Source organism: Montipora capricornis, chromosome 14 (genome assembly GCF_036669925.1).
Source record: "Montipora capricornis isolate CH-2021 chromosome 14, ASM3666992v2, whole genome shotgun sequence".
NCBI lineage: Eukaryota > Metazoa > Cnidaria > Anthozoa > Scleractinia > Acroporidae > Montipora > Montipora capricornis.
In genome coordinates, this window is record NC_090896.1 from 31,704,468 (window position 1) to 31,719,120 (window position 14,653).

The window sequence follows — 14,653 nt, forward strand, 5'->3', positions numbered from 1 at the left end:
TGTATCTTCCATATATGGATGTCTCGGTGGGTATCCTGTGTTAATATTCCGAATATATAATAGCTTCCTGTATTGCGGTAGCAAAATGGCGGAAGCCATACAAGAAAGCGAAGACCTTATTCAAACTGCTAGAGAAAATGGTGCAGAGGTGACGGAACCTGGAAGGGCTTCCATTTCGAGAGAACGTAAAGTTGCTAGAACATGGGGCAAGTACAAGGCAAGTAGGATGTCAAATCCACTGACCAAAACTTCGGTTCAAGACCGAATCAAGGAATACCCAGATCATCACTTCGCTTGCGTCAAAGGGCAGCTACGATGAGATGCATGTCACGAAATCGTTGCTGTGAAGAAGAACACCATACAGAAATATGTGCAGTCCCGAAAACACTTGAATGGCATCGCCAATATCATGAGGGACAAGCCAAAGCCAAAGTATCGAGCAATGTCTGCAAAGGCAAGAGAGTAGGGCTACTTTACCAACAGATATGCGAGTCTTGCGTTTTGAAGTAGTTGAGACACTCCTTAAGGCCGGCATACCAATTTCCAAGATAGATATGTTTTGCGCCTTCTTTTTGAAAAGTATGCCCATACTCTTACTGCAAGTACACACATGAAAGACATTATTCCTTCTGTGTTGGCAAGGGAACAAGAAAAAGGTCAAGGCCGAGCTTCAGGATGTTAAAGAAGTGTCGGTTATATTTGATGGGACTGCCCGACCTGGCGAAGCACTTGCTATTGTAGTGCGTTATGTCCAGGAGGATTTCAAGCCTTGAGATTCTTGCAAAGCCAATCAAGGGGGTTGAACTTGCCCAAAGACTGCCGTCCAATATTTCTGTTAAAATCTGTTGGATATCTTTGGGAATCCTCAAGACCTTCAAGATCTCCGCTTAGAGCTTGCCTCTATTGTTGATGCTGGTATTCACTTTACTAAGTCAACATATAGCCTTGAAGGTGACGGCCCCATGATATTTTCATGCTATGAAGATCTTTCAGTTGTTGCTCAAGCAGTTGGTGTAGGCCACTAACCTTGCACCTTGGCTGTTGCCAGAGAAATTGACAATGACGATGCTGCCCTCCAAGCTAAATTGCCTGATCACGCTAAAGCATGTATCCAGCCAGGACCGAACTTTTTTCAACAGAAGTCCCGCGATCCGCTCAGCACTATAGTAAGTGCATTCAAGGTAGCACGCCTTCGTTGCACAATTCAAGTTCAACTGTTAATGCGTAATGCTGCAGCACTCCAAGAATTCAAGAATTTTCCTTTTGTGGTGATAACACCATTGCTAACCTGGCAGCAGAGCCTCTGGGGTATCTTGCTGCTGCCGATGGTATTGTGGACTTAAGTGAGAAGCAGAAATTGGCAGCCTCTTATTTGTCATAGTCTTTGTTTGAAAATGAAAGGGAAATTTTCATTGCTACTGCTTGGACTTCTTAAGGAGCCTCAGGCAGCCTTTCATTTGTTATAATATATATTTTCAAAAATAGTAGCAGCTATATCGTATGAGTTTCATACTTCAAATTCCCAATTCAATTGAAAATACTGTTAAGACATCTCTAGCTCAGCGAATGGAAATGGATGTATTTTTTGACTCACTATGTTGCTAAGCCAACAAAATTGAGGCCCAGTGAGTCTCTTTTTAATACAAGACAAGACAAGCCAAGAGGCCGACCGCAGTCGAAGGCAACCCGAAGTCTCCTTTTTCTTAGCTTCTACAGTAACTCCCGGCATCTGCCGTGACTCACTGCAGGGATGGGCGCCACTCCAATCCCGTTACATGCACAACGCATGCATGTTTTTAATAAAACCATATTGATTCAGTATAATTATGCCATATGGTATTTAGAAAAAATTGCTTGAGCTTTTGAAGCTGCTGAGTTTAGAAGCTTGATTCTCTGTCATTTTTGATCATCCTAATTTCTGTAGACCAAGTTCTATCGCATCTTCCACATCTTCCATCACGACTCCCGATGAGACTTCAACAACACAGTCAGTGCAAAAACAATATGACGTCCTAAAGCTTCTCACCATTTGAACTATTAATATTCTTAGAATTGTTGCCGTCACCGGTGAAATTTTGGCGCCAAGCAGATGGCAAAAGTCCTTTAAATTGACCCAACCAGTCGTCACTAAGCGGGAAAAAATAAAAGGTCTTTGAGAAAGGCTAAACTGACATTAATTAAAGCGTCCAGATTACAAACGTCGTCAAGTGAATGTTCTGGCAATTATTATAAGGCGGAATTACCAAAATTTATTTCCTCGTTTGGCTTATACTGTATATGATTTTTTTTCATATTTGGTGTGGAGGATAAGAATTCCTGGAAAATGCGCCGAGTCCTTGAGAATTGAATAATTGAAACTGTAGGTCGAAACCCTTCCGGCCTTCTTTTTGGAAAGTCAGCAGTCGCTTATTCCAGCAATATCCATCAAATGAATCACGTCTTCGAGAACGTTCAGTGAGATAATGTAAAAGCACAAAGATAATAATTTTTAAAAGTACAACCTCATAACTTTAACACTTGCGCTGTCAATTAGATAGTTTTGACAAAGATAATGATTATGATTAACTGGAGCTTCAGGCTGTCCACAATTGGTGAACGTTAAGTCAATGCGTGAATCAATGGGTCACTCAGTTCGACTTTTTTTTTGTCAAACTATAAACACAGGCGGACCACCCTCTGTTGGTGTTGTTATGAATCAGTACAAGGATAAATACATTACGCGGCTGAGATTTGCTCGGTAATAAAGTTTGAAAGCAAATAATTCAATGAAAGATCAAAAAAAGTGTCAACTGAATCCTGTTCCAGGATCCTGTGTTATATTTTAGCCGTTCCGAGCTGTTTGAGGCGTCATTTTCCGAGGTCTTTTCTCTCGACCGACGGTTAGACAGTCAAGAAAATTGGCAAGGTAGGTAGCACCCAGCCGCCGGCTTGTTACCTCGTAATGTTCAAGCTTGAACTGACGCCAAACCAGGGAGATTCTCACCTTAGAAACACCAGCATCCAATTAATTAGGGATGTCCTCATAACTTCGCCGAATGTGAACGCCATCTTTCGAAAATTCACCCGAGAAAGGCGATCCTGAAACCCATAACAAAGCTTTCTCAACATGATCGGTGCAAGAAACCAGGCCAAAGGAATTCGAAGCATTTGAGTCTGTTCGATTTTGTCAATCAGTGCAACGCAACCGTTGGCAGTTCCCAGCCCCTCCTGGCAGTTCCCAGTTCCCAGGCAGTTCTCCTGGCAGCTCTCAGTTTGTTATGGATTTCAGGTTAGCCTTTCTCGAGTGAATTTTCGAAAGATGACGCTCACATTCGGCGAAGGTATGGGGACAGCCCTAATCGATTGGATGCTGGTGTTTTTAAGGTGAGAATTTCACTGATTTGGCGTCAGTTCGAGCTTGGACAAGACGAGGTCAAAAGGCGGCGGCTAGGTGCTATCTACCTTGTCAATTACCTTTACTGTCGGTCGAGAAGAGATCTCGCAAAATGACGCCTCAAACAGCTTGGAACGACCAAAACAACATAACACAGGACTCAGTTGACACTTCGTTTGATCTTTCATTGAATTATTAGCTTTCAAACTTTATTGTTGAGCATATCGCAACCGCCTTAATGTATTTATCCTTCTACAAATCGATAACAACAACACCAACAGAGGGTGGTTCGCCTATGCTATAAACATCAAGAACCAACTTGAGAGTCTTAAACCGTTTTTTTCTTTCAGATAAACAATTGTATTGAAGGTGATGGTAAGTAGCCTTGTCAAATTTTATCTAGCTTGTAACGTTTCATTGTTTTAATTAACGTGTACGTGCACTGAGCTGCGAGTTGTTTCAAACGATGCTCATTGCTATTGCGAGGCATCTGTTCTCATAGGGACCAGTAGAGATGGTTTTTGTAAATTGAATTCTTCCGTCTGCTATGTTTCAAAAACGTTCGCCGCCTCCACAACTAGGGAGTCAGGAACAAAATCTCAAGTGATATCATTTATGATACCGGATGCACTCTCTTAATATCATGGTCCACTGCACTCAACTAACTTCAGTCGTTGGAAAACCAGTCAATTAAAGGCAAGTTTATTTGCAAAGTTAGTGAGACGAAAGTAAGACCAGAGTTCTAAAACACAGGCACTAGGCAGCAACAAGCTGCCACAGATATAGACTTGCACAACAAAACATTTTTCCTTCGGCATCTAGCCCTCCAATTCCTTCTATAGGATCCTTGATGTTCCGAGCAGGGCAGCTTTTTGAAGCTAGATGGACGTGTCTACCCCAATGACCTCAAGACTCCAACCACGATCGGCACAACATCCGTTTCACTGACATCTTTCTAATTTCTTTTCAAGTCCTGAAACGTATCCACATTTTTCCTTTTGTATTACTCCAGCATCAAATGGTGTTGCTATATCAATACAGGGGCTGGCTTTCTTGCACAAACTTGGTGGTCTTTCGATATATTTGTATCCCACAGGAGCTTAAATTCATCTTTTCCCAAAACACTCTCATGGCACATCTTCATACCACACCCCTACTCAATGAAAACTACACTTTCCAGGAAAAGGTGCCAGTGTTGAAAAAGTGGTCCCAAAGGCCAATGCCTCCTTTTTCATTCTCTTGGATCGGAGACAGCCTGCCTGCTTTGGGCAACGGCTGACAGTATTACCTATATTGCTCGTGTTGGTTCAGTTATTTTGATACTGCTTTACCTTTCATGGGGCCCTTACTCTCTACAGCTCTTCATTTTTTTCATCCACCCTGACCATATGTCGGTTGCCAAATCGAACTATAACTGAGTTGCAATACGAGCATTCAGGTTCTTGAAGTTCTTGATCCAGACTGACCTTGTACAAAGTCAGATCCTGGCGCTTGCCAATTTGGTAACATTGATGCTGAGTAAAGATAGCATATTTTGGGCTGCCCCGACCATCTGGAGGCATTTCAGGATCCACAAATGTGGCACCTTGTTATATGCCTTCTGTAATGTAGTCCGTACAACCCATTGACAAATTTGTCTACCTTCCGGGGTAGGGGCCGTCGCCGAAGAGGAGGTGGGAGGGGCAAAAAATTCCACACTGGACCAGAACGGCGTAACTTGGCGAAAGAGAGCGAAAACCAGAGAAGCTTTGCATAAATAGGCAAATGAGTTCCCTGGGGACTTGAATAGCATTGTCTCAAAAACCCTGAACAAACAGAGGAAGAGACATGAGATGCGTCTCATCTTTCGTCACGGGACATGCCAGCCGCGCGGCCTCAATGCTAATTTTCAGTTTATTTGAAGTTCGCGCGCGCGTGCACAACGCAACTTTCAAATTGTAAATCAAATACTAGGAAGTGTGGCTTAAAACATTAACGAATATTCCACTGATGAAGGGCACAGTCCCGAAACGTCACTTTCAGCAACATTCTCAACTTTTATCCATTGCTGTTGATTTCATTTTCTCGCTGAAAAGAAAACTGCGTTTTTGGAAGCAAGATTGTGTGACATTTTTATTCTTGGTCAGGAAATGTTGAATTGAAAACTATAAAGATCAGAAGGTCAGCTTGTGTTTATTTACAGGTTGTTGGATTCCACACCCGTTTGAAGACTGGGTAAACTTGAAAAAGAGCATTATAAGAGCATTTCATTTAATGCTACAACTGTGTATTGCGCACGCCACACGAAACTATGTTTAGTTTACTTTATACTCATCTGTCCCTAACCGCTTGCATTATTTACCAAGAACCGGGAAAGCAGCGAATTAAACTATCTTGCCTCGTTATTTCCATTGCGAACTGCTTGGGTATAAAATAAATATGGGCTGCTTGCTTATTAATTGAGGTCCAGTTATAAGTTCAAACAACTACGTAGGTACCACTCGTAGAACGTGTATTTCCCTGATGCCGATATCACTGCAAAAGTGTGGCTCCACGCTTCATAGAAAAGTGCTCGAAATAGCATAGTATCCTGCTGTTAACGTTTTTCTGATCGAAATTCATTTAATTTCACAGGATAATCCTCTTCGAGGATCTTCGAAGTGTATTTCATTTCCCTGACTTCCTGTAGTTCTCATGACTTTCCTCTTTATCAATCACTTTCTGAGTCCTAGCAACCAGCATCCATTCGACACTCTCTTGAAGATAAGCATGTAACGCCTTCCTCTCTTTGTCTACACAGTCCTCTATTGGTATCAAACTTCTTCCACCTTCCTTCCTCCCATGGCAGATATAATCTTGCAACATTACTACTTGTGTGCATGCATCCATTCATTTAACCCATTAATCAGATTGCCTCCATTCAGCTTAGATTTACACAAATCTTAACCCTCCTGAAATACTCTGTTGTAATCCTATTCCTCATTTTGGTTTTTCAATGTCTGGTCTAAGTGTAGCATTCCAAGATACTTGCAGCAATCCACCTCTACCCCAATTTTTTTATTTATCATTTCCTCTATTAATTTCTATAATGTTAGCATGGTAATCGACTATGAGGCAGAACCGAACGCAACAACAACACGTTTAATCGAGCAATATGGCTGCGAGCACATGGCATGTCGCAAGGGTCCCTGGGAAACAATGGCTTACCCAACAGCTTACATCACATCTCCCTTCCAAGCAATAAGCAGTCCTCCAAAAGTTCAGAGAGGAACTCTCAGTTCAACCTATGAACTACGGTAGCTTTCTATCAGCTACAACAAATAACTAAGACTGTTTTATAAATGATGAAATGGTATATGAAATGAATCATTTATGAACTGCGGATATGAAATCAAGTGAAGCTATGATTTTCGCAGGTGTACTCTGCGAGGATCATAGCTTCACTTGATTTCATATCCGCAGTTCATATATGATTCATTTCATATACCATTTCCTCATTGATTCATTCCTCACGGGACCATTGGAACCCACAGCTGAGCAGCTCCCAACGTCAGTGGCTTCATAGCTCAGTTGGTTAGAGCGTCGCAACGGAATCGCGAGGTCACGGGTTCAAACCCCGTTGAAGTCAAGAATTTTTCAGGATTCTCTACGCAATTGTAAAAATTGCGTTCATAACTGCGAAGATCATAGCTTCACTTGACTGTTTTATAAGAAAGTGAAAAAGCAAATAAACAGGCCAAAGTCAGCTATTCTCGGAAACGTTCTGGAACTCGTATTTCACTGCAACTTCGGGCACTTCTCCTTGGGCCAACAAGCGGGGTAGAGCACACTGGACTGCCGGTTCTCTCACAGGGGGAGGATTCTACGCAAGGTGTACTCTCCATTTCGCTGGGCGTTTCAGGGAGGAGGTTTAGGTGGCGCCTGTTTCTCCTTAGCTATCCATTTGGCGTTTCGACAGTGTAGGACCGAGGAGTACCAGCTTTATCTATCACGGTCCCCTCAACCATTTTACTGGGTAGCCAGACAGGATCTCCTGGTAAGAGGTCTGCGAGGCTCTCAGCAGAGTGTCGTCGATCAAAAGTCTTCTTCTGTGTGGATTTTAGTACAGAATCCTTCTCCCTGAACTGCTCTAGGTAAGGCGAGTTAGGTTCCAGGTGGCTTGGCAGGATAGGAAACCGTGGTGCGGATTTTCCTTCCCATCAGAAGTTCAGCGGGGCTGAGGCCACTTTCAAGGGGAGTGGCACGATATGCCATTAGGGCTTTGTATGGGTCTGATGCCTTCTCTAGTAAGTATTTTACAGTCTGAACAGCAGGTTCTACCTCGCCATTTGCTTGGGGGAAATTGGGGCTTGACGTAATGTGCGTGAATCCAAGCTCTTCCTGAAACTTGGCAAATGTGTTCGCTGAGAACTGCGGGCCATTGTCTGACAGTAGCTGGTCTGAGATGCCGTGTCGCGCAAACATGGACTTGAGGTGCACTATTATGTCAAGTGAAGTAGTGCGGGACAGCTTGGCTACCTCAACATATCGAGATAATTGGTCAATGACAAGTAGGTACTGTTGATTTTTCAGCTCAAATAAGTCAGCGGCAAGTTTCTGCCAAGGCCGGTCAGGGAGTTCAGAAAAAATCGCTGGCTCCGCTGTGTTAACATGCTGTTTCATGCAGCTTGGACATCTCTTTACCACTTCCTCCAGTTGTCTGCTCAGACCTGGCCAGCATACTGAGGCTTTTGCCCTCTCTCTGCATTTGTTACCCTGATGGCCTTCATGAACTCTCTCTAGGACATCTAGTCGCACGGACACAGAGATGACAAGACGATTGCCCTTCATCAGTAAGCCTTAATTGTTGTATTGTCAGTTCATTTCTCTCTGGCCAGTATGGTTTCAGCGGTCCAGGGAGTTGAGATCTCTCGGGCGATTGGGTCGAGGAATACTCCATGATCTGCTTTGTAACAACACTTCATCTTCCTGTTGTTGGCACCTCAGCTCTTCCAGTCGATCCTCCGTTGCGGGCAGGTATCTGATAACCCAGTCAACATAGGCCATAACATCATTTTCCAGCTTCTCTTCCTGCTGCTTCAGAGGTTTTACGAGAGGCGCACGGGATAGTGTGTCAGCGGTACACAGGTTTTTTCCCAGATACATGTGAGATGCTGTAGGAGAATCGCATCATACGCATCCGGAAACGCTGCACCCTAGCTGGAAGTTCGTCGAGGTTCTTGGTACTGAACAAAGGGACTAGAGCCTTGTGGTCCGTTTCGATGTGAAACTTGAGTCCAATGAGATAATCTGCACAGCGTTCACTTGCCGAAGTTATGCCCAATGCTTCCTTCTCAATTTGGGCATAGCTCTCTTCTGTAGGACTCATGGCTCTTGAGGTGTAAGCGACTGGGTGCCATTGGTTATCATGGTTTTGCAGTAGAACCGCCCCCAGGCCATAAGAAGATGCATCTGTGGAGAGTTTTGTCTGACGGCTTGCATTATAGAGGGCAAGGGTAGGAGTGGAAGCGAGGCTGTTTTTGACAGAAGAGAAGGCCTGTTGCTGAATTTCACCCCTTGTCCAGTGGTTCTTGGTGCTCAGGAGATCTCTTAGTGGTTTGGTGAGCTCAGCTATATGAGGTTGGAATTTGCTCAGCTGATTAACCATTCCAAGGAGCCTTCTCAGTTCTGATGGGTCTTTAGGGGCTGCCATCTTAGTAATAGCTTCCACTTTCTTGGGGTCAACTTGTGTGCCCTCGGCATTGACAATGGTGCCTAAGAATTCTACAGATGGTTTGGTGAATTCACCCTTTTCTTCATTTAAGGTAAGGTTAGCCTCTTGTAGCTTGCATAAAGTTTCTTTCATATGCTCATCATGATCTTTGAACGATTTACCGAAGACCAGGTTATCATCCATCTGGCACAGAGATCCTTCCGTTCCTTCCAGGACCTGTGAAATTCGCTTTTGGAAATGTTCGGGCGCCGAACTGATTCCAAATGGTACACGATTAAAGCAAAACCGGCCGCATGGCGTGATGAAGGTGGTGAGCTTGGACGACTCTGGTGACAAGCCAATTTGCCAGAACCCTGAATTTGCGTCTAGTTTGCTAAATGATGTGGAAATTTGGAAATGATGTGCATTTGGTCCATCCGGGCGAGTTCTTCTTTGACTTTCGAAAGGAGGGGAACAGGCACTCTCCTGGGTGTGGTAAGAGCGAATGGCTTGGCATCTGGCTTCAGTTTTATGACATAGTCAGGTCGGTCTAGTTTTCCGAGTCCAGTGAACAGGTCTGGAAACTGTGCTTTGTAATCTTTGTTTGCCTCTATAGCATTTATCTTCCCAACAAGTTGGAGTGACTCTCTTGCTGGGCGGCCGGGGAGGGCTTGTCGGGCTCCGGTCACAACAAATATTTCCTGGCCTGTAGCCATTTCAGCATGAGTGATTTTTTCCCATAAAGTAGCCATGGATAGGGAGGGCTGTATCTGCTGGGCCAAACAAAGTCTTGCTTGATTTGATCAGAGTTGGGGAAGGATGCAGTGAATTATAAAATTAATACTCTCAGGGATTATTGTCACATCCGCCCCAGTATCTATCTTGAAGGAAACAGGGGAGTTGTTTAAGGAGAGCTTTAATGACCAGATGTTTTCGCCTGCCTCGGTTCCAACTGCTCCTAAGAAGGCGTAGTTCCTCAACCGAGCCAACTGTGTTCGAAGACTTGCAAACGATTCCCCAGTTACCTCTCTTTGAGCAATTGTGGCAAGTTGTTTCCTTGGCAGGGCAGTATTGTCAAATATGTCCTAGGGTTTTTCCACAGTATTCACAGCGTCTCACCACTGGGGAATCTTCAACTTGATTCTTGAAGACTTTTGATTTTGACGGCTTCTCAAAGTTGACAGCGTCCACCTCGGCGAGTTCTTTGAAGCCGTTTTTCATCAGGGTTTGCTGTTTCTTCACGGCTTCGCTTTGTCGGACCTGGTGCATCGCTTTCGTAAGCGTAAGATCGGGGTCAAGGTGAAGTTTTTCGGAGAGTTTAGAGTCAAGCAAGCCAACAACGATCCGGTCCCTAACCAATTCGTCCTGAAGTGTCCCAAAGGCGCAATGTTCGGCCAAAGCGTGTAAAGCTATGACGAAACTATGAACTGTCTCACCTTCCTCTTGCCGGCGCCGGTTGAATTTGGCGCGCTCAAAAATAACATTTCTGCGTACTACGAAATGCTCGTCAAACTTCGTCTTCACAGTGTGATACTGCTTCAGTTGAGTAGTTGATAACTTGAAGGAGTTGAGGATATCATCGGCTTTGTTGTCCATGGCGTAGAGTAAAGTGTTGATTTGGCTTACTCCCTCTTCTTTCACAAGGCCTGTTGCTTGGCGAAAGGGGGCAAAACGTCGGCTCCATTTAGGCCAGCCCTCTGGATGACTGAAGTCGAAATTTTCCGGAAGCTGAACTCGGAAGGACGTCATTGTCTTTCACCGCTTCTGACACCATATAATGTTAGCTAGGTAATCGACTATGAGGCAGAATCGAACGCACCAACAACACGTTTAATCGAGCAATATGGCTGCGAGCACATGGCGTGTCGCAAGGGCCCCAGGGAAACAATGGCTTACGCAACAGCTTACATCACAATTTCTAGGACTGCACACTTGTCAAGTCCAAATGACATTTGGATGTCCCCAGAAACGTTTCTCACCGTTTGGACAAGGGAGCCAAGTTGGTCTTTCGCACCATATAGCTTTATATGATCCATATTCACTTTAAATCATTCATGAACAGGAAGGAGGTGGTTAATCTTGCTCTCATCTTTCTCAATACCAGGATTGGTGGCAACATGATAACAATGAAGAGTAATGGAGATAACGAGTCTCCTGGGAAGATCCCTCTCTTGATGTCAACTTGGCCAAGCTCTCTTCCACCTGATGCCAATAAAGGTCTCCAGTTATTCATGCTGTTACTGATTAACGTTATGAAATTTCTTGCTGCTCCAACCATGTTCAAACAATTTAGGATACAGGCATGAGGAAAGACATCGTATGCTTTCCTGAGGTCAGTTCACGCCATTGACAAGTTAGTCAGTCTTCTCCGAAAGTTCTTCAGGATTGCCTTGTCTACAAGCAGTTGATCTTTCTTCCCACTTGATCGTCGTCTGCATTCTTTTTGTTCGTCAACTAGCGATCCATGTCTTTCCCGATGTATGTCAAGTTTTTTTCCCATTATCCCTGTCAAAAGCTTCCACATTGTTGGCAGGCATGCAGTAGGGCGGTAATTGGAGACAGTTCTTTTCAAATCATCCATTAAGATACCGTGACATTTCCAGATTGTACTCCTTCTTGAAGGAATGCTTAGAGCTGAGGGTGTATTTCAGTCAGAGTCCCAAACCAAAAACCTTGGATATAGTCAGAACCGGCTGCTTTCCACTTAGGCATCTTTCTCACTCCAGATCGTATATCCTCCAACGTAATGTGAATGTCCTGTTGCGCCTCTGTCGTCCTAAGTCCTTAAGCCAAGTTGCGTTCTCATTGTGGTCCTCTGCCCAGATGTTACTCCAAAATTATGTTGCTTCAGTCAAATTTGGTGACTCAGTCTCTTATCTTTAACTTGTTCGAAACAGATTGTTTTGAGTGAATTGAAGGCACCTATCCTCACACGCCTTCATCTTGATCACACCTGCTTTGGTCTTTTGTTTCAGCACTTCTGAGGCATACCAAGTTCCCTTCCTTTGTAGCTGATATTTTCTATTCAGTAACATTCTCTTTGCTTTGATCTTGTATTTCCTTTCAGGGGCACCCAACGTCAATTTTCGGAAAATATCTGTTCGGAAGACGATTTGAGATCTAGAATTATCCGAAAATTTGTTGTAAACTTTCTTGCTTGCCTGCCTTTCCTAGGATTTTCGAACATCTGAAAAATGGTATAATTGCCCATTTTTAACGGACTTTTACCCTAAAAAGGTCACCTAGAATTTTCGGGAGCCTTTTTTCTGGCTAAAATTTTCGAAATGGTAGGTTTTGATACCTATAATTTTCGGATCACTAGACTTTCAGCTAGGAAATCCGAACAGATGAAAACTTTTTAGTGGATAAAATTATGACTATATGTACCGTTTAAATACTAAAATACGTTTAACAGTGCTATGTTTGAGTGCTTTTGAACTACATTCTCGTTGGGTGCCCCTGTCCTTTCCTTACTTTCTCGATGTTACATAAATCCTTACGCCATGATTCGATGTTTCTGTTGATTCGTCTTTTCCGCAATGGTTAATTTCTCCCTTTTTGAACTACTTGCAGAACAAGACATCACGTCTCGAGTATCACATTCGACGCACGTATAGAAAATGTAAAAACAAAATAACAATGTTTAAGAATCTTCAAATATATTTCGCTCTTCGAGCCTCATCAGTCAAAAAGAACCTCATGTAAGACGCATTAAAAAAGGTGTGTGTGTTCCTAGATGTCATGTAAGCCAACATGGGGTAACCTATTTTACGTGGTCTCGCGCCACTATCGCGCAGGGAACGCGGAAACAATTCCACTCGCTCTTAGAGTTCATCATAGCCTGCGAGCAGGCTCTCTCTCTGCGGTGGGAGAGAAGGAGAGCCTGCACGCATCCCTCTGAATTTTGAATGCCACCTCCTGATGTCACGCTGAGGGAGCTGTCAAAAATTGGCCAATCAGCGCACACCAGAAGTAAACATTGAAAAAAACAGTAAGCCACGCGTTGTGTATTTCTAAATTGCTCGAGGCAGAAACTCCAAAAAAACTGTAAAGGAAGGAAGCCTTCGCTAGAAAATCCTAACAACTACTGCTGATGCTGTAAAGCGTAGCTGAATATTCTGTACGGTAATTCGTCGGAGTCCCTTCCACGGAAAATGTGTTTCGTTCGTTAGGGAAAAAAATTAGCACACAAACTTGAAACGACTGGAATCGTAACAGAGAAATCCGTTTTCCCTGACCGCATCTCCACCATGTGAGACTCGTCGACCACAACTGCTGCCAAATTTCGGTAAAGCGAAGCGGAATTATCTTTTTAAATTTATTTTAGTGAAAATCAGACATTACAACTACTACATCACACTTTAATACTAGACAGATATTCTAATTCCTACACCAGTTTATTTCAAGGCTTACCGAGTATTTGTGATTATAGATATGTATTTTGCTAATTCAACAATTTGAAAATTGGACTATTTTGTTTTCAAGTGTATCGGTGTCACCCAGGAGATCGAGGAATCATTTGTGTAGCCGCCTTTTCGGCTTAACCAAATACTTGCTAAAATCGTGTAGAGTTCCTTTATCGTTCTCTATCGTTAAATCGGCAACTGAGGCAGCCGAAAGGCCCAAGTTTTTGTCCAAATGTAATCAGCGATAATGCTTTGTCGAGGACAGGAGACTGCCACGGTGACATGAAGTCGCCCTCGTTGTATTTTGGCCGCTACGAAAAACAGTTGGAGAATAAGACTTTTCCCGAATCCTGTGGATAACAGAGATAGAACTTCCTTTCCTTCCAGCTGAGAAGCCATTGCATCGCGTTGCCCGACCTTTAATTATGTAAAGTTACGGTAACATTCTACAATTTCTGACCAGCCAATGGTGACGTCACCAAGTAATTTAATTTCAGCCAATCAGCATTTTGCGTCCAAAATTTGGACGCGACCTTCAAAATACAAAGCCATGCGGGCAGGCCCTCATTCTACCCCCAGCCCAGTCCCTCAGAGGGCCTGCTCGCTCGCTAAGTTCATCAATGAACCTTCTGGTACTTTGTCTATCGCGTTTCTTTCAACATTCCCATTCTTTTCAGTCGTAACATAAGTGGCTCCATATAGCAAAGAGGTCAACTCGATTATGTCTCCGGTATGGATGTCCTTCATTGCTTCATTCACAACACAACTTCTGATCTCAGTTTTGCGCTGTCAAATGATTTCAAGGATTGCAACCCTTCTTTTCGTTCTTGATGCATTACTTCAATACTTCTTCATTGTAGAGGTGTATGTGCTCGATCAAGGTCGTTCTGCTCCATCATGGGAAGCTCATTTGGGTCCTCTCTCTCTGATCTGTTAACCTCCTCCGTACTCACATCTTCCTGAATTTTTTTTTCCTGTTGGAGATGGTTCTCGCACTGCAATTCCTTGCCGTTCATTTTGTACAGCTTGGATAATTTTATCATGCCCTATAGCTACTTGTTCAAGCCACTTGATCACAAAGTCTCTGTTCACTCACGTTAGACAGTTATCAAGTTGGACAATGGAAGCATATTAACCGATGAATGCGATATTTCTGAACACTTGAACAAATTTCTTGCATCGGTTTTTACACGGGAAAACCTA

General features: G+C 43.5%; 1 protein-coding gene across 1 annotated transcript in view; it reads left to right on the top strand.

Annotated features, from left to right (window-relative positions):
• LOC138032439 (C-reactive protein-like) overlaps positions 1–14,653 on the top strand; it is a 45,600-nt gene that overhangs the window by 10,825 nt on the left and 20,122 nt on the right. The window contains exon 3 of the mRNA XM_068880113.1: positions 3,724–3,748. Coding sequence (XP_068736214.1) covers positions 3,724–3,748 — 25 coding nt within the window. The remainder of the gene's footprint in view (positions 1–3,723; positions 3,749–14,653) is intronic.